The sequence below is a fragment of the Pelobates fuscus genome, chromosome 3 (assembly GCF_036172605.1).
Source record: "Pelobates fuscus isolate aPelFus1 chromosome 3, aPelFus1.pri, whole genome shotgun sequence".
NCBI lineage: Eukaryota > Metazoa > Chordata > Amphibia > Anura > Pelobatidae > Pelobates > Pelobates fuscus.
Window position 1 is genome coordinate 217,562,340 of NC_086319.1, and position 19,194 is coordinate 217,581,533.

The following is a 19,194-nucleotide window of genomic DNA, read 5'->3' on the forward strand; positions in this document are numbered from 1 at the left end:
GGGTCAGGCTGACCCAAGTTTATCTCCATCAGTCAGGCTGGCCCACTATGGGAAGGACAAGCAGGGATCACTGTTTTAGTGCTCCCTACAAGATTCTACTGCACAGAACACAGTGTTTGCATGTCTATGATTGATGGGTGTAGTTCCCTGGTTTCCTCAAAAGCGGGATGGCAGGACAGGATGGGATAGGACCTGAAAATCATGACTCTTCCTTCAAAATTTGGATGGTTTGTAGGCATGATATTTTCATACATAAGGTGGGGTGTCAGAAATCCAAAACTGCTTTCGAAATGGTTTATTTGGATACCCTTTTTAACCCCTTAAAGACACATGACGTGTGACATGTCATGATTCCCTTTTATATCAGAAGTTTGGTCCTTAAGGGGTTAAATGTGTCACCAGTTACATCACATTCAAATGTAAATAACAATCTAGGGAAGTAAGTTATACATATATTTTTGAAACTTGAAGAAATGTAGCTTAAATTAAGTGGCCATTTCCATTGCTATCCCAATTCTAAAGACATAATAGAACACAATAGAACATAATAGAACACAATAGAATACAATAAAAATAATAGAACACGTGTATATATAGATCTAGGCTCCTTAAAGCCACATTTCAGGGTACCTTAACCACTTAGGGAATGGTGATCAACTCATGCTAAAAAAAAACAAAACAACTTATTATGGGTTAAAACTAACCCCAAATGTTTGCATCAATTAACCTAGATGCCCCTGAATTATTGTTTCAAAGATAGCATTATGCGTACTTAGGAGCTGTTTAGAATATATAAGTATAATTAATGCAAAGACTGGGAACTTTTATCATTTATTTATATATGCATGTATGTATATATGTATTTATATATGTATTTATTTAAATCTGCAGATGATACTACATTAAAATCTATATTTATATATAATATATATGTGAACATATTTACTATCTTTGTTTGGCAATTCTACTAGTAGTTCACAAAGCTGTAGGTAAGTGCTAGTGACTTTAATGTGCACCAAAAGTATGCAGAATATAAAAATGTGTTAGTATATTGTATACTTCTAATTATGTACAGGGACCCCTATACATAATTAGACGTGTACACACACATACTTGTTTATAACATGTTTACTTATCTTGACTTTAAAGAACAAAGAATGGAGGAACTAAAGAATATCATACACGCAAACCATTTTATTATGGCATTGGTCAAGCTGTTTCTATTAACTTCAGTGCAGCAGCCTATTCAAGCACTATCACCACTTCAAGATCAGTTCTCTTTTGTATCCATATGGAATGCTCCAACAGAACTCTGTGCAAAAAAATTTAATATCAATGTTGATTTGAGTTTGTTTGAGATTATAGGAAGTACACTACGGTCTGCGAAAGATCAGAACATCACTATATTCTACAGTGACAGACTGGGTTATTATCCATCAATAAATCCTGAAACAGGAAATGTTTATAATGGAGGTATTCCACAAATGACAAATATGCATCAACATTTAAAGAAGGCCCAGGAGGATATTACAAGTTATATACCATCCGTTACACAGTCTGGCTTGGCGGTGATAGATTGGGAGGATTGGAGGCCTACATGGATCAGAAACTGGGCCTTTAAAGATATATATAGGCGACATTCCATAGAATTTGCTTTGCAACAAGATTTAGAGCTCCCTGAAAGAAATTTGAAATCAGTTGCTAAAAGACAATTTGAACAGGCAGCAAAGAACTTAATGCTAAGCACTTTACGACTTGGGAAGTCTCTTAGACCGCAATATTTGTGGGGATTCTACTTATTTCCTAACTGCCAAAACTATGACTACAAAGCGAACAGACACAGTTATTCTGGTCATTGCCCAGGGATTGAGAAAATGAGAAATGATGGACTCTACTGGCTATGGAAAGAAAGTACAGCACTTTTTCCAAATATGTACCTGGAATCCGCTTTAAAGTCATCAAGAAAAGCAGCACTTTTTGTTCGCAATCGAATCAAAGAAGCAAAACGAGTTTCTAGATTATCAAACTCTTCATCTACTCTGCCAGTATATATGTACAGCCGTCCTGTATTTACAGATAACACACAGGAGTATCTATCTGAGGTTGGTAAATAATCCTGTAAAATAACTATAATACATGTCAACATTTAGAACTGTTTAGAAGAATTTAAATTGTAATAGCTGATAAATATCTAGATGATCTTTGATGTAGTATGCCCCCTTACAGAACTATTTTGGAGTACTTGGCATGTCCAACAAATAGCCCACCACTGGGTCACAGGCCTAGGCCAACAGGCGATCAAAGCATCTCCCCTGGTGGCCCAAAGAGAGAACTGTGACACTCCATCGTTGGTCAACCCAGGTCTTCCACCAGCATATCAGAACATTGCCATGGTAACACTAAAACTTTACGTGGGGATGGCTGGAGGAAGCAGAAATCATGGTTTGCACCTGCCACTGGACAACTGGAGAACCAGGGACAAGTATTCCCCCTCCACAGACTATGAAGTGCGCCTTGCATTTTCAGAGGTAGTATGATATGTGGAGACAGAAAGATACAGCAGAATATAGTGTAGCATACAATGGCAAAATAAGTGAAAAGGCAAAATATATTATTTATATTTCTTTTTTATTAATGCACCTATTCCCCACTGCACCAACTACTGCCATTATGCTCCCCTCCATCCATTACAGCTCCTATGCACTAAGACCCTACTAGTCCCTGCACCCTCTTATCCCCCTACAGCCCCTATTCCCTCCTACATCCACTACAGCCCCTATCACCCTACAGCCACTATCCACCCTACCAAGTGCATTAATTCTTATCCCCCAACATCTTGTACAGCACCTATCCCCCTACAGCCCATATCCCATCTACAATGACTACAGCCTGTATACCCCCTACACCCACTATAGCTCCTCCCTTACTGCCACTACAGCCACTACCTCGCTTACAGCCAGTACTAACCCTATCTCCCTTGCACCACTACAGCCCATATCTCCCCTGAAACCAATGCAATCTCCTTCCTGCACCCTTTACACTGCAGCCCTATCACGTTTGCACCCACTAGAGGCCCTATCCCCCCTGAAACCACTACTGCCCCTCCATCCAACTACAGCACCTAGTCCCCCTGCATCAACAACTGACCACATCCCTCTCCTGCATATTACACAGGCCTTATCCCCTTCTGCACTGAAGCTGCACCCACTGTAGCCCCATCCCCTTCTGCACCCACTACAGTCCTTAACCCCCACACACTCCACCTTATATCTCCCAGACATAACCTACAGTTCCCCCCCCCGCCCCAAAACACCACAGTCATAGTACCCCTCACATAAATAAACTACAGCACCTATCACACACACACATACTGCACTCAGTGGGGTATCCTGGTTTTGTGCTCCCAGCCTCACTCTGTGGCGCGCGAGGTAGCTGAGCAGACAGCTCAGAGGAAGTGCCCCCTCGCCAGTCGCCCACCCAGCATGTCAGTTAGCCGCAAGGCTAACAAGGCATTTTCCCTGGGCATTTGGGGGCGGCGTTTTTTGCCACCCCTTGGAAAATGCCGCCCAAGGCAAATGCCTTGTTTGCCTCGCGGCTAAAACGTCCCTGACTGCACTGCAAACATAGAAACATAGAAACATAGAATGTGACGGCAGATAAGAACCATTCGGCCCATCTAGTCTGCCCAGTTTTCTAAATACTTTCATTAGTCCCTGGCCTTATCTTATAGTTAGGATAGCCTTATGCCTATCCCACGCATGCTTAAACTCCTTTACTGTGTTAACCTCTACCACTTCAGCTGGAAGGCTATTCCATGCATCCACTACCCTCTCAGTAAAGTAATACAACCCTCTCCACACACATACTACACTACACTACAAACATCCCCATCGACAATTGTAATCTCACATGCAACCACTCTCTAAGTAGCATCCCCACACATGCAAAACCACATATAGCCTCCCTGCAACCATACTCAACATAACCCCTCCTCTCCCCCACCCCCACATGCACAACCCCACAAACCATCTCCAAAACACATACAACACCCCAGGCAGTATGGGGCAATATGTGTTGGGGTATCTGAGTGTGCAGGGCTAAGCGTGAGTGAGTTTGTGTCTGCTGGCTAAGTGAGTATGTATGTATGGTTCAATGAAAAATATGCATTATGCAAATTTCCATAAAAACGCCCACCAAAATCCTCATCAACAGACCCACAAAGCTCATGCTACCTATGAGTTAGCACTTTTCTTAAAAGGTCTTTTGGTTACAGTTAGGTTAGCAGATAATTTCAGAGGCCCAACAAGTGAGTCCAAAGTGTACTTGTTCAAAAGCAATTTATAAGATATAACAAAATAGAAAGACAAAAAGGCTAAAGAAGCATTGGGTGAGCAGTAAAAGGGGTAACTCTTTGTTATTAATGAGCAAAAGAAGGAAAAAGGCTGCTCAAACCGATAATTGTCCATTAAAACTTAACATGCAATAAATTAGTTAAAAAAGTAAAGAAGTGTATATTCAAATTATTATTCAAATTATATGGAATGATATGCCATCCTCTTAAGAAGCACCAGATAACGTATTAATATGGGTGTAAAGAACTTAAAGGACCACTCTAGTGCCAGGAAAGCATACTCGTTTTCCTGGCACTAGAGTGCCCTGAGGGTGCCCCCACCCTCAGGGACCCCCTCCCGCCCGGCTCTGGAAAGGGGAAAAGGGGTAAAACTTACCTTTTTCCAGCGCTGGGCGGGGAGCTCTCCTCCTCCTCTCCGCCTCCGTTCCTCCCCGTCGGCTGAATGCGCACGCGCGGCAAGAGCTGCGCACGCATTCAGCCGGTCACATAGGAAAGCATTCATAATGCTTTCCTATGGACGCTTGCGTGCTCTCACTGTGATTTTCACAGTGAGAATCACGCAAGCGCCTCTAGCGGCTGTCAGTGAGACAGCCACTAGAGGAAATAGGGGAAGGCTTAACTAATTGATAAACATAGCAGTTTCTCTGAAACTGCTATGTTTATAAAACAATTAGTTAACCCTAGCTGGTCCTGGCACCCAGACCACTTCATTAAGCTGAAGTGGTCTGGGTGCCTAGAGTGGTCCTTTAAGAAAAAAAGGGTGGGGTGGGGAGGGAAGACAAATACTAGGGAATAATAATAATTATATATCCTGCTAGAAAAAAAACATAGAAGAGCACAGCTGGCAAGGCTATGATCTAAACATAATGAGTAAATAGAAACACCCTATCTGTAATCCGCATTGGTAAATAAATTGTAAGAAAGTTATTTGAAAATTGCAACAGTATCAATTTAAAGGGACTCTCCAGCCAAGCCTCTTTACTCACCTCGTTCCAGCGCCGGGAGCCTCGTGAAGCCGCGCCCCCTATTTCGTCAAAATGACGAAATAGGTGGGTGCGAGCAGGGAGCAATCAGACGCTTCCATTTGGAAGCGTCATTGCTCCCTTGTGCGCATGCGCGGTTTCGCCGCACATGCGCACATACTTCAGCATGCCGCCCTCTGAAGTCCTTAGCGCACTACCGCGGATGCGCGCGGTGTGTGCGGCCGCGAGCTGAGCTGAGTGACAGCTCAGCTCGCGGTCTTTGCCCGCCCCCCTCCTCTGCTGACAGGCTGGAGAGAGAAGGCGCGCACACAGTGCCTTCTCTCTCCTGCACACGTATTTTAATACGTCTAAGTGACGGCCACTGGAGGTATTCCTATCAATCAATCTAAACACTGTATTTTCTCTGAAAATACAGTGTTTACATTAGATTGCCTGCATGGAGCTATGGATCATACCTGAACAACTACATTAAGCTGTAGTTGTTGAGGTGACTATAGTGTCCCTTTAAGTAGCACTACCCTTGATTCTAAGAATGCTTACCAAAGTGAAATGTAATAATCATAGAAAAATAAAACTTGTCAAGATAACAAACATAATACAATTGGTATTTAAGTTTGCAATAAGATTGTGAACTATTGTGTGCCTTCCTGTTAAGGAGCTAAATCTAATCTAACTAATCTAGACAAAGCAAACGTAATAGCAATTCCTATCAATCGCTTATAAGACCGATAACAGCTCAAAACTTAACAGACGTGTGTGTAAATATATATAATACAAAATCCAGTGCACTCACTTATTCACTAAACAATGATTTAAAATCTTAGATATATTGTCAGTGAGATGATTTATCAATAGTGAGCTGTTAGGGTCAAACTAAGCTGAACCCCAACATACGATTCATTGTTAAGGCGGCTCATCTATAACAAAATAGATTAAAATAGAATGTGCCTGTTGACCTCTGTACAAGTAACAATATATTTTTATATCTTATGGTGTTTACATTTGAGCAATCACATAAGCTGTTTTTATGTGATGTTTCTCCAAAAATATTGCAGGATGATGCCATCTCCTTTGCCATTTATCTCCAAATGAAAAAAATTTGTATATATAGATATTGATAAATATTGGATGAACTCTAGATTAAATATCATTTCCTGTATGCAGTCTATCCTTAACATTCTACAGTGCCAGGAATCCCTTCAAGTGCTTAAAAATTCAATTTTCAATTTTAGTAACAGAGGAAGTAAACAACCTAGAAGTGTTGCATATCTTCAAGTAAAGAAAACATTAGGGTATTTAAATGAAATCTAGAAAACATGTTGCAATCAAGATATTAGTGAATGCAGTTAAATAGTCTCTTTCAAAACTAAAATGTGAATGAACCATGGTAAAATAAGTAATCATTTCATATGTACTTTTTAAGGTCGATCTGGTGCACACGATTGGAGAGAGTGTGTCGTTGGGGACCACTGGATTTATAGTGTGGGGAAATCTGAACTTAACTCGGAGCAGGGTATGCAAGGGTTATCTATAACACAAGCTTTTTCTTCTGTACTCTGTTTCTACTTAATAATGTACAATGAGTCTCTTATAAGTTGTGAGTGTTTTTTTTATGTAACTTGCTCTCTGAACTGCACATGACAGTATCTGGATATTGCTCACTAGTTTTCATCCACGTATATAAAATGTAAAGTGATTTATCATTTATAGCTTTATAGTATATTTTCTTAAACAGCGCCCAAGCTTAATTATGCGTCCATGCTTTTTTTATATGAATTTTGCTCTTTGAACACTTTCAATGCTTTTGCACGAGGGAGACACACATTTTGCTCACTGTAGAAATGTAGCAAAGTGAGCAACTTCACCAGTGTGGATGTAAGTGTAAGCATGAATTTCATTCCCATGCTCTTGATAATATAACACTGATGTGCACTGATGGAAAAAATTATGAAAACATGGAAAAAGCATTTGGTTATTCACTACTTTTTAATGCTTTTTGCTACAATGATGGTGCAGAGTGGGCTTGCATGTTTTGTATTTTTGCTCACATTTGAAGTAAGAGTAATGTATGAATTAGCAATACAATCCCTCTTTCCCCAACTTCTCACCATGCCCAGAAAGGAAAATAGGGGATGGGGCTTCATTGTCCTCATTCCTCGATGTTTAGCTGTCATTCTCTTTGTCTTTTTTGTGATTGGTAAAAATGCAATCTACAACCTTGAAGGAATGAACTAACTAAAACAATTGTGTATAAAATGTAGAATAATATTGACACCATATTGATAAAGAGTTAATATAAAAGGAGCATGAAAAGGGAAATCACTAAAGTCTGAATGGCCCTGTACAGAATGGAGTACAGGTCCTTTCGGAATGCAAAATCCAGACATTATGAAACAATGTCTGGATTATGCATTGCGGACTCCAAATGAGTCTCAATTTGTTCGGGATTTTAGCTGCACTGAACACCTCTGGAAGGCTGAAATCTGGGCCTAGATGCTTCAAATCCAGGCATGGATTTGAGCAATCTGTAGTATTTACCTGCTGGCCATGCTAGCAGCCAGCAATCAAATAGTTAAACAACCCTTGACAATGCATCCTATGTGGTTGCTGGCCTGTGCTTGATGGATAAATAGTAAAAAAAAAAAACAAAAAAAAACCTGTCCCCACCTTCCATGTGGCAGAGGGATGCCTCCTTCTCATGGGGATGTAGCCTGTAATATAACAGGGTTGACATTGTGCCCTTTCTATCCTGACCTGTGGACATCATGTGGGGGACTTTAAATTAAATAATGGAAAGTGGAAAAAGTCACTGTACACCCCTCATCCCCCTACCCTTGGGCAGCGAGTGGGTGTGATTATGTTTTAAAAGATGTGGAGACATCCTAATGATTCCCCTTTCCCAAGTCATGGTCAGCGGGTGGGGTCAGGTTGGGGCTCTAATTATAAAATTTAAGGGGGTGACCTTGAGTCTCCCCTAGACCTCTCCCATTGGTTTCAGGTTGAGTCTCCAATAATAATATACACTATTGTCCAGCCCCTCAATTAATAACATTACAAGCCAACCAACTAGAGCATTCTAATAATAATTTAGAGCATGGGAAAACCTTTATAAAGACTTTTTCTGCATTGAAGCTCATTCTGCATGGTGCCTTCATGGGTAGAAGATGGATCTATTTTTGTTACTCTATCTTTTTTTTTTCATTTTGCTTCTGTTTTTTTTTTTCATTTTTCATTTTTTTTTCAATAGTTGCATCACAGTATTATAGAATTTAATTTGGCTTTTTTGGGGGCTAAAGAAAAGATTTACAAGAAGGCTTCTGATGTTAAGTATATATTTGTATTTTAATTGTAATTGTTTATTGTCCTAACCCTATTAATAGTGAGGTGGGGGTAGGTAGAGTTCATTTACTTTATTGGTGGCTGGTGACAACAGCACTAATGGGTAGTAGATAATGGCATGTTCATCCCTACATATTTTTATTATTATTAGATACCCCACCCACCACCAATGGGTGTGGGACTACACTAGGTCCTCCCTAAAATACTATAATTAGTGCCCGACACCAACCAACTTTGGTTGGGTGCTAAGGTGGTCTGTCAGTTATATTATAATATTTCCAAGTCAATGCTAATTGGCAGGGGCTGGTGGAGACGCTAGTACCTCCTTGAATATTATAACTAGAATCTGCCTCAAGCCTGCCGCTTGTATGTTGGAGCTAGGGGCACTAGGGTCTCCCCTTGAATAATATAATTAGAGCACCCACCCTCAGCCTATGGGTGGAAGTTGGTGGGACACCCCCCTAGATTATTCTAATAAGAACTTGTGCTGTAGCCTGCTCCAGTCTATTGTATTTTTCCCGTCACTATCTATGCCCTCCCAGCACTGAGTGATTGCTCTGCACCTCCAGGTACTACTCTGAGAACCTGGGGCAGCTGCAACCTCTGCACCAAGCACATGGAACTCTAAGTGTGCCTGGTCCAAAGAGGCTGCCCAGTTAAAATAACGGTTGTTCCTACACCCTTATTTGATCACCCTGGAGAGTGCTTTTTGTAGGGAAGATATGGAGATATGAAGATATGATTGCTTGGAAAAGCAAGGTACCCTGTTAAGGTATTTGTAATAAAAAATAAAAAGGTGCGCTATACCTTTAAGATACTACACAATGCATATATACACATAACGTGCAACACAGTGCAATGAAAGTGCAATCCAAAGTGCACTATGAAGTGCTAACTACAGTGCAAAGAATACACAACTGTGTCAGTTACTTGTGCAAATAAGTGCACTAAGTGATAAAAAAAAATCCAAAGAGAGCACTTACTTTAAAACAGCCTAAAGAATGGAGCTTATTTCTCTCAAGATATGTGGTATGTAGCACAATGCATAAATACAAAAATAGAGAAGAGAAATATATAGTGTAACTCTGTGACATAAAATATTATATAATTAGATGAATCGAAAATGTCACAAGAGTAGAGCAGTAAAAGTCTGCTCTAACTTTAATAGCTTGGTATCCTATGATCAGGACCACAATGTGATAGGCAACCAGTATGGCAACTGGATACAAGTAAATCCATTTATTCTCACATAATGAGCTCTTTTCCCTGGCAAAGTACATTCACTGTGTGTCTGCAGTCCCTCCGACTCACTGCTAGCACTTGCTGTCCTCAGTCTGCGCAATGCCTTGAACGCTGCAGCGCCACTCCAAACAAGTACCTCGAGGAGGACCCGCCCCCAACAATGGCATACTAAATCAATGCGCTACCTGCAAAGATGCTCCCGTTGTGCTGAACGCTCCTGGAGGAAGTCTCGCACCCAATCAGACTTTCTCCATTATAGATTCATATTGTGTTCATACAGTGCAGCCCTTGCCCTTGCCAAACAGTCCTATTTTTCCTCTCTCATTTAGTTCATGTTCCCGCAATCCCAGGCGTCTCTTTCACACCTTTATTTCTCTTCTTTGCCCTGCTGTGGCCACCCCCCAAACTAACCTTACTGCTGATAACTTTGCATGTTATTTCACTGACAAGATTGAACAACTAAGGAAAGAATTCCCCCCTCCTTGCCTTTCTGTTTCTCAACCACACATAGATCATGCCTTTCCTACCCTTCAGACATTCTCCCCAGCTACTGACCTAGAGGTGGCTGCTCTTCTTTGCTCCTCTCGCCCCACCACTTGCCCACTCGATCCTGTCCCATCTCACCTTATCAGATCTCTCTCCACTTGTCTCGTGCCTTCTTTAACACACATCTTCAACTGCTCGCTCTCTTCTGGCATCGTCCCTGCTGACCTTAAACATGCCACTGTAGTACCTATACTAAAAAAAACATCCCTCGACCCATCCACCCCCTCTAACTACCGTCCCATATCCCTGCTCCCTTTTTCCTCAAAGCTGCTGGAAAGACTTGTCTTTACCCGTGTGTCTCATTTCCTCAATTCCAACTCTCTCCTTGACCCCCTTCAATCTGGCTTCCGCCCTCTCCACTCTACAGAGACTGCCCTTATCAAAGTTACTAACGACCTAATCGCAGCTAAATCCAAAGGCCACTACTCGATACTAATTATTCTTGACCTCTCAGCGGCCTTTGACACCGTTGATCATGCTCTCGTTCTTCAAACTCTTCAATCGCTTGGTCTCTGTGACTCTGTCCTCTCGTGGTTTTCCTCTTATCTCTCCCAACGCTTATTCAGTGTCTCTTTTTCTAATGATACCTCCTCCCCTCGTCCTGTCTCGGTTGGAGTCCCCCAAGGCTCTGTCCTTGGTCCCCTTCTATTTTCTCTTTATACTGCCTCTCTTGGCAAACTTATTACCTCTTTTGGATTCCACTACCACCTGTACGCTGATGACACCCAGCTATATCTCTCCTCCCCGGACCTCACCCCTGCCGTCCTGCAACGCAGGGGCGGACTGAGCACTCGGGCAAATCGGTCATGGACCGAGGGCCCGAGGCTCTAGGGGGCCCGCCCGCCTGCCTGCCATGCAGTAAAGTAATAGCTGGGCTGGGGAGTTAAACAATCTCCCCAGCCAGCATGCAGTCAGTCAGGGGCCCGCACGGCACTTCTCGAGCCCCTGTTACAAAATACATATCCCCCATGTTCGGGCAGGCACAGTAAGAGACAGCTAAAGGGCCTTCCTAAAGACCCACTATGCTGTCTCTCACTGTGCCTGACTGGTGAGCAGAGCAGGAGAGCTGTCTATAGTGCTGATCAGGCAGCTCCGTGCGGCTCCTGATAGAGGAACTGACATAATGTGTCAAAAGGTCAGGGAGCCGTGCGGAGCTGCCTGATCTGTGTTAGAGGCAGCACTTCAGTGAGAGACAGCATGCTCCAGTGCTGCTGGGAGAAGGATTAACCCCTCTGGCCAAAGGTAAGGCTCCTCTTCATCCAGCAGCTCCTCTTCCTTCTACCCCCTTCTGCCCCTACCCCTACAGCCCCTCTACCCACTGCTGCCCCTTTGCCCCCTACTCCCTGATGCCCCTCTACCCCCAGTAGACCCTCTGCTGCTTCGCACCCCATACTGCCCCTCTACCCCTGCTGCCTCCCACCCCTCTGCCTCCCTACTGCCCCTCTACCCCCAGTAGACCCTATGCTGTCCCCCTGCTGCCCCTCTACCCCCTACTGCCCCCACCCCTCTACCTCCTGTTGCCTCCCTACTGCCTCTCTACCCCCAGTAGACCCTCTGCTTCCCCCCACCCCTCTACCCCCTGGTGCCCCCCACCCCTCTACCCCCTGCTGCCTCCCTACTGCCCCTCTACCCCCAGTAGACCCTCTGCTGTCCCCATGCTGCTGCTCCTCACCCCATACTGCCCCTCTACCCTCTGCTGCCCCCCAACCCTCTACCTCCTGCTGCCTCCCTACTGCCCCTCTACCCCCTGCTACTCCTCTACCCCCAGCAGCCCACTACAACCCCTATACCTACCACAGCCCCTACCCCTACAGCCCCTATACCCGCTACTGCCCCTTTGCCCCATACTCCCTGCTGTCCCTCTAGCTCCTGCTGGCCCCCATATCCCCTGCTGCCCCTCTACCCCCTTCTACTCATCTACCCCAGCAGCCCCTTTGCCCCTGCTGCCCCTCCACCTCATGCTGGCCCCCCTGCCCCCTGCTGCCCCTCTACCTTATACTGGCACCCCTACTCCCTGCTACCCCTCTACCCCCTGCTGCCCCTTTGCCTACTACTCCCTGCTGGCCCCCTTACCTCCTGCTGGCCCCTTTGCCCCCTACTCCCTGCTGCCCCTTACCCCCTGCTGGCACCCCCTGCCCCCTGCTGGCACCCCCTGCTGTCCCCTCTACCTCCTTCTGCCCCTCTTCCCACTTACTCCCTGCTGCCCCTCTACTCCCTGCTGCACCTCTACCCCCAGCAGCCCTTTCTACCTACTACAACCCCTATACCCACCCCAGCCCCTACCCTTTACAGCCCCTCTACCCCATGCGACCCCTCTAGCCCCAGCACACTCCCTGCTACCCCTCTACCCCTTCTGCCCCTTTGCTCCGTACTCTCTGCTGGCCCCCTTACCTGGTGCTTCCCACCCTACCTCCTGCTTGTCCCCCTACCTCCTGCTGGCCCCTCTACCCACTTACTCTCTGCTGGCCCCCTACTCCCTGCTGCCCCCCATACTCCCTGGTACTCCTCTACCCCCAGCAGCCCTTACCCTTGCAGCCTTTCTACCTACTACAATCCCTATACCCACCAGAGCCCCTATCCCTTACAGCCCCTCTACCACCCCAGCAGACCCCCTGCTGACCCTCTAGCCCCAGCAGACCCCCGCGGTCCTCCTACCCCCTGCTGCCCCTCTAGCCCCAGCAAACCCCCTGCTGCTCTCCTACACCATGTTGCCCCTCTACTGCCCTGCTTCCCCCCTACTCCCTTCTTCCCCCTACTCCCTACTCCCTACTCTACAGACCCTGTATGTACCCCATGCAGTCCCTATACCCACTACAGCCCCTTTACTGCATGCACAAACCGCATGCCTATATATTCCTTACAGCCCTTATCCTTTAATATATTATTTATATAGCGCTATCAGATTCCGTAGCGCTGTACAATACCCCACTACACCTCCTATAGTCCCTATACCCACTACAGTCTCTATATACCATGCACCCACTACTGCCCATATATCCCATAAAACCACTAGAACCCCTGCAGCCTCTACACCCACTACAGCTGATATTCCAACTACAGCCCCTAAACACCTGCATCCACTACAACCCTATATCCATGAAAGCTCCCATGCCCACTACTGCCATTTTTCCCTGCACCCACTACTGCCTTTATTGCTGTCTGCACTTACTACAGCCCCTATCCCCCTGAAACAACCACAGTCCCTATGCCTCCCCTGCAACTACCACAGTCCCTATCACTACCCTGCACCCACTGTAGCTTCTATTACCCCTTGTCTCCACTGTAGCTTCTATTACCCCTTGTCCCCACTATAGCTATTACCCCCTGTCCCCTCTATAGTCACTATTTCGCCTTACCCCCACTATAGCCCCTATTATTCGCTGCCCCCACTATAGCCTCTATACCCAATACAGCTTCTGCCCCACTACAGCCCCTATAACCACTACAGTTTCTATGCCCCAGCACCCACTTCAGCCTTTATTCCCCCGCAACCCACGGCAGCCCCATGTCCCCTACACCCACTACAACACCCCACAGTTTTTATCTACTTAAAGGGAAACTATAGTGCCAGGAAACATTTTTTATTTTTCCCTAGCACTATAGCTTCCTAAAGTGCCCCCCTCTTTTACAGGGTTAAGGGACCTGGGACACTGTACCTAGACCACTTCAATGAGCGGAAGTGGTCTGGGTGCCTATAGTGTCCCTTTGTAGATACTCTGTATTTGTGTTAGGATATGAGGATTCAAAGGCATACATATATTCACTTACAGTAAATATACACAGAAACATACATTCACTTTACATGCACATACAATCAAAAAATATTTTGAATCCTAATATCCCAACACGACTTACAGTAAGTATACACAGAAACATACATTCACTTTACATGCACATACAATCAAATATATTTTGAATCCTAATATCCCAACACGACTTACAGTACGTATACACAGAAACATACATTCACTTCACATGCACATACAATCAAAAAATATTTTGAATCCTAATATCCCAACACGACTTACAGTAAGTATACACAGAAACATACATTCACTTTACATGCACATACAATCAAATATATTTTGAATCCTAATATCCCAACACGACTTACAGTAAGTATACACAGAAACATACATTCACTTCACATGCACATACAATCAAATATATTTTGAATCCTAATATCCCAACACGACTTACAGTAAGTATACACAGAAACATACATTCACTTCACATGCACACGCACAATCAAATATATTTTGAATCCTAATACCTCACACAAAGACATGCATATATTCACTTACAGTGAATATACACAGAAACATACATTCACTTTACATGCAGATACAAGGTACATCTACAACAGTGTGTATATATATATATATATATATATGGAGGGGGTCCAGATCCTAATTTTGCCCGAGGGCCCAGGACTCTCTCAGTCCGCCCCTGCTGCAACGTGTCACTGCTTGCCTTTCTTCCATCTCTGACTGGATGTCCTCCCGCTTTCTGAAACTCAATCTCTCAAAAACTGAGCTCCTTGTCTTTCCTCCTCCTAATATTGATCCTCCTCTTTCGCTCTCCCTTCAAGTTTGTGGTACCAACATCAGTCCATCCTTACAAGCGCGCTGTCTTGGCGTCATACTTGACTCTGGTCTCACCTTTGAGCCTCACATCCAGCATGTTGCCAAATCCTGTAGATTCCATCTTAAAAACATAGCCCGCATCCGCCCCTTTCTTGCACCAGATACTACCAAGGAGCTTGTCCATGCTCTAGTAATTACCCGCATGGATTATTGTAACCCTCTCCTGATTGGTGTTCCCAATAGCCGTACTGCACCCCTACAGTCCGTAATGAACGCTGCTGCTAGATTGATTTTCCTCTCTAGTCGTTTCTCTCACACCTCACCCTTCTGCCAGTCCTTACATTGGCTTCCTGTATGCTATAGGAGTCAATTCAAGGTACTAACTCACACCTATAAAGCACTGAAAAACTCTAGCCCCTCTTATATCTCCTCACAGATCCATAGGTATGTCCCTTCTCGATCTCTCCGCTCTGCCCGTGACCACCTCCTGTCCGTTGTCCACACCCGTACGGCCAACTCGCGCTTGCAGGACTTCTCGCGGGCGTCTCCCTTCCTATGGAATAGCCTGCCTACCGCCATCAGACTCTCCCCTAGTCTTGCATCTTTTAAGAAGTGCCTTAAAACCCATCTCTTTAGGAAAGCTTATGTTCTGTGGAATTTTCCCACGCTGTGTAATTTGACTCATAACACTCTGATTGGTGGATTAAGTAACCAATCAGAGAGTTATGAGTCAAATTACACAGCGTGGGAAAATTCCACAGAACTTTCCCACGCTGTGTAAAATGACACAGAGCACTCTGACTGGGTGGCTTGAAATCCACCCAATCAGAGTGCTCTGTGTCATTTTACACAGCGTGGGGAAGTTCTTTGGAATTTTCCCACGCTGTGTAAAATGACACAGAGCACTCTGATTGGCTTAAACCAACCAATCAGAGTGTTCTAAGCCTTGGCTCCCCCTGCGGAGCTCAGTACGCGGCGTGCCCTCGAAGAGTGAACAAGGATTAATTTTTTTTGCGCTCGTTTTTTTTTTTTTTTTCAAAGTGCGACGGTTATATTGGCTTTTTATTTGGCCTTTTTGGGGGCTGAAGAAAGAAGATTTTAGAAAAAAGAAGACATCTAATGGTAAGTTTATTTGTATTTATTTACACGTTTTTAGCTTTATTGACTCCCCCCTCATTATTTTTAGGGTGAGGGGGGTAGGTAGGGGGATCATTTTTTTGGTGGGGGAGGGGGTGACTAGGGGTTTGGGGACCCCTAGTCACCTGGGGGACACACATTTTTTTTAGGGCCCCCACCCGCCGCTCAGGGGTGGGGGCCAGGGGGGTGGACAATAGGTCCCCCCTATTGGTATTTAGGGCCCCCACCTTCCGCTCAGGGGTGGGGGCCAGGGGGGAGGACAATAGGTCCCCCGCTATTGGTATATAGGGCCCCCACCTGCCGCTCAGGGGTGGGGGCCGGGGGGAGGACAATAGGTCCCCCCCTATTGGTATTTAGGGCCCCCACCCGCCGATCAGGGGTGGGGGCCGGGGGGAGGACAATAGGTCCCCCCTATTGGTATTTAGGGCCCCCACCTGCCGCTCAGGGGTGGGGGCCAGGGGGATGGACATTAGGTCCCCCCCAATGTGTGTTTAGGGCCCCCACCCACCGCTCAGGGGTGGTGGCCAGGGGGGATGACATTAGGTCCCCCCTTATTCTTGTTTAGGGCCGGGTCCATCACTATTGTGGCCAGAAAGAGTCCCTGTGGGTTTTACAATTCGCCTGCCTATTGAAGTCTCTGGCGGTTCGCCGGGTTCGCCCCTTCGTGAACATTTGCGGAAGTTCGCGTTCGCCGTTCGCGAACTGAAAATGTCATGTTCGCGACATCACTAGAAATATGTAATAAAATCATTAATAAAACTCCTCTTCTTTGTATTTTATTCTAAATGTATTAATACCTTTTAGAGTCATTTTCTCACATTTGCAGCCCGCACATTTCCCATAAAAATAAAAACCTTTTTTGTTAGCATTTAAAAAGGTACTAGGCGTTTTAGTCCTAGGATGGTTAAAAGTTAGAATTTGTTTAAAGTTTGGAACCCCTCTAAATGTAATAAAAGGTTGCTCTGGAATCATATTTGATAATTCCCTATCTTTTTTAAAAAGGTGCCAGTGCTTATTAATAATAGACTTAACTTTTTTTAAATTATTATATTAAAATTGAAAACTAAAGGCACTGAATTAAGATCATCATACTTATTAGTAGAATTTCTTTGTTGAAAAATAAAACAATTCTGATCTATTTACTTTATCTAGTATGCTTTATCTAGTATTTCATAAGGATTTTTTTTCTGCAAATGTTTTTTTTTAATTATAATAGTAGCTTGATCTTCAAATATTTCTTTATCAGTACAATTTCTTCTTATTCTTTGTAGTTGCCCTTTCAGAATGTCCAAGGATGGCTAAATTGTATTAATGTTGTTAATAAAAAGTGTGATTATTAATGTTTTGTTATACAATGCCCTGATGTCTGGTGATTATTAAAGTCAGCAATAAATAATTGACTTACCTCCCAAACAATGAGCTGTAATCACTACAGGACAATATTCTCCAGCTATAGGAAACTACCAATGGAGGTACTCGGACAGAGTAGTGAGCTCATTACAGAGCCCTCATCTGCTGATTATGGATGGGGCTGGGGTTAGGTCAACTCAGGTTATATTATAATTGCCCCCATCTAACTCCAACTAGGGCCACGGGGGACCATCCACTGAACCCTTGTGGGGACAGAGGGGTTATTTAGGCTGCTCCCTGTGTTTTATATTTACTTGTTCCCACACACTGACAATGGGTAGGGCAGGGGCTGGACAGTGATTTGTTCATCCCCCATTATTTAATTTAAAGTCCCCCATGGAGAGGGACCTTTCAAGGGAATGGGTTTCAATAGCTTTCCAATGTTTAGTTTTAAATGTTTCGTAGACATGAACAGGTGAGATATAAGAAAGATTAAAAATCTCCCTTATAGTAATATGTTTTTAATATTAACCTCCATATGGTTAACTCTTGCAGTGGAAGGAGTTATTTAACTATTTTCCTGTTGATTGCATGTGCTGCTTGCTGGCATAGTACTTGAAATGATTATTCACTTGCAAAAAGACTTATAATTTGTGAATGTGCATTGGATACAATTTTGTTTAATGTCAATGCTTTCTATGGGGTTCATATGTGAAAAAAAACATTATCAAGATGACAGTATATATAATTAGCTTGTAAAACACTATAAAGAGTGTAAATTCAGCATTTCATGGTTCTCTGTGTTGAAAAAAACACTGGATGTTTACTGTTTTTCTTTCTTATTTTACATGAATCCTTTTCAGTCCCGTATTACTTTTCTGTCCCACAATTTTCATTTTCTTTTAAATTCACCTTTAGATTGAAGTTATGTTCCTAACGCTAATGTTTTTTTTTTCTTTAACAGGACACATGTACACATTTAAACAACTTCCTTGTAAACACCATGAATCCATACATTATAAATGTAACATTGGCATCTAAGCTTTGCAGTGCGGCACTATGTCAAAACAATGGTGTGTGCATACGGAAACACTGGAACTCAGACTCTTATCTCCACCTTAATAACATGCATCTGTCAATAGAGCAAAAGGAAGGAAAATATTCTGTTATAGGAAAGCCAACAAAGGAAGATCTGAATTATTTTGTTGAAAACTTTGAGTGTCATTGTTACTCAGGAAGAAAATGTAAAGCTCCTATTGATGTGAGACACATTAGTAAAACACAAGTGTGTTTAAGACCCAATATCTGCTTAAAACACCACTTTATATAGTGCCTGAAATATTTTTGTGTCAGGATCCTATCCTGACAAGCAAGACTTTTTGTTCCGTTGATTCTGTTTCTTTAAAACCAAGTTCCTGCACTGATTATGCTTTACCACTAGTGGCCTAACTTGCCTCTAGTTCTGAAAACGCATCTTATCATCCTCACCTGCCTGGACTAATTAGGTTGCTACAAAAGGTAACACCCAACTCACCTCATCGCCTTTGCATTGAAGTTGTTGATTTGCCTGAAACACTTCAGACCATGGCTTCAAAACCACTTGCTTCCAAACCTGCTCAATACCAGCCTGAACTTCTCTGCATTCCTGCTTGACTTCCAA

At 43.9% G+C, this 19,194-nt stretch overlaps 1 protein-coding gene across 1 annotated transcript; it reads left to right on the forward strand.

Annotated features, from left to right (window-relative positions):
• Window positions 1–1,157: 1,157 nt before the first annotated feature.
• LOC134603693 (hyaluronidase-5-like) lies at window positions 1,158–18,864 on the forward strand. Its single transcript, XM_063449871.1, has 3 exons — window positions 1,158–2,102; window positions 6,758–6,847; window positions 18,499–18,864. The coding sequence occupies exons 1-3, from the start codon at window positions 1,158–1,160 to the stop codon at window positions 18,862–18,864; spliced, it is 1,401 nt and encodes a 466-aa protein (XP_063305941.1).
• Window positions 18,865–19,194: the final 330 nt, after the last annotated feature.

Bases quoted from the DNA above. Each gene is read 5' to 3' on its own strand.
- LOC134603693 (XM_063449871.1), top strand. From the start codon at position 1,158: ATGGAGGAACTAAAGAATATCATACACGCAAACCATTTTATTATGGCA. The intron at 2,103-6,757 runs GTTGGTAAATAA...GTACTTTTTAAG, and splicing joins CACAGGAGTATCTATCTGAG to GTCGATCTGGTGCACACGAT. The intron at 6,848-18,498 runs GTATGCAAGGGT...TTTCTTTAACAG, and splicing joins TGAACTTAACTCGGAGCAGG to GACACATGTACACATTTAAA.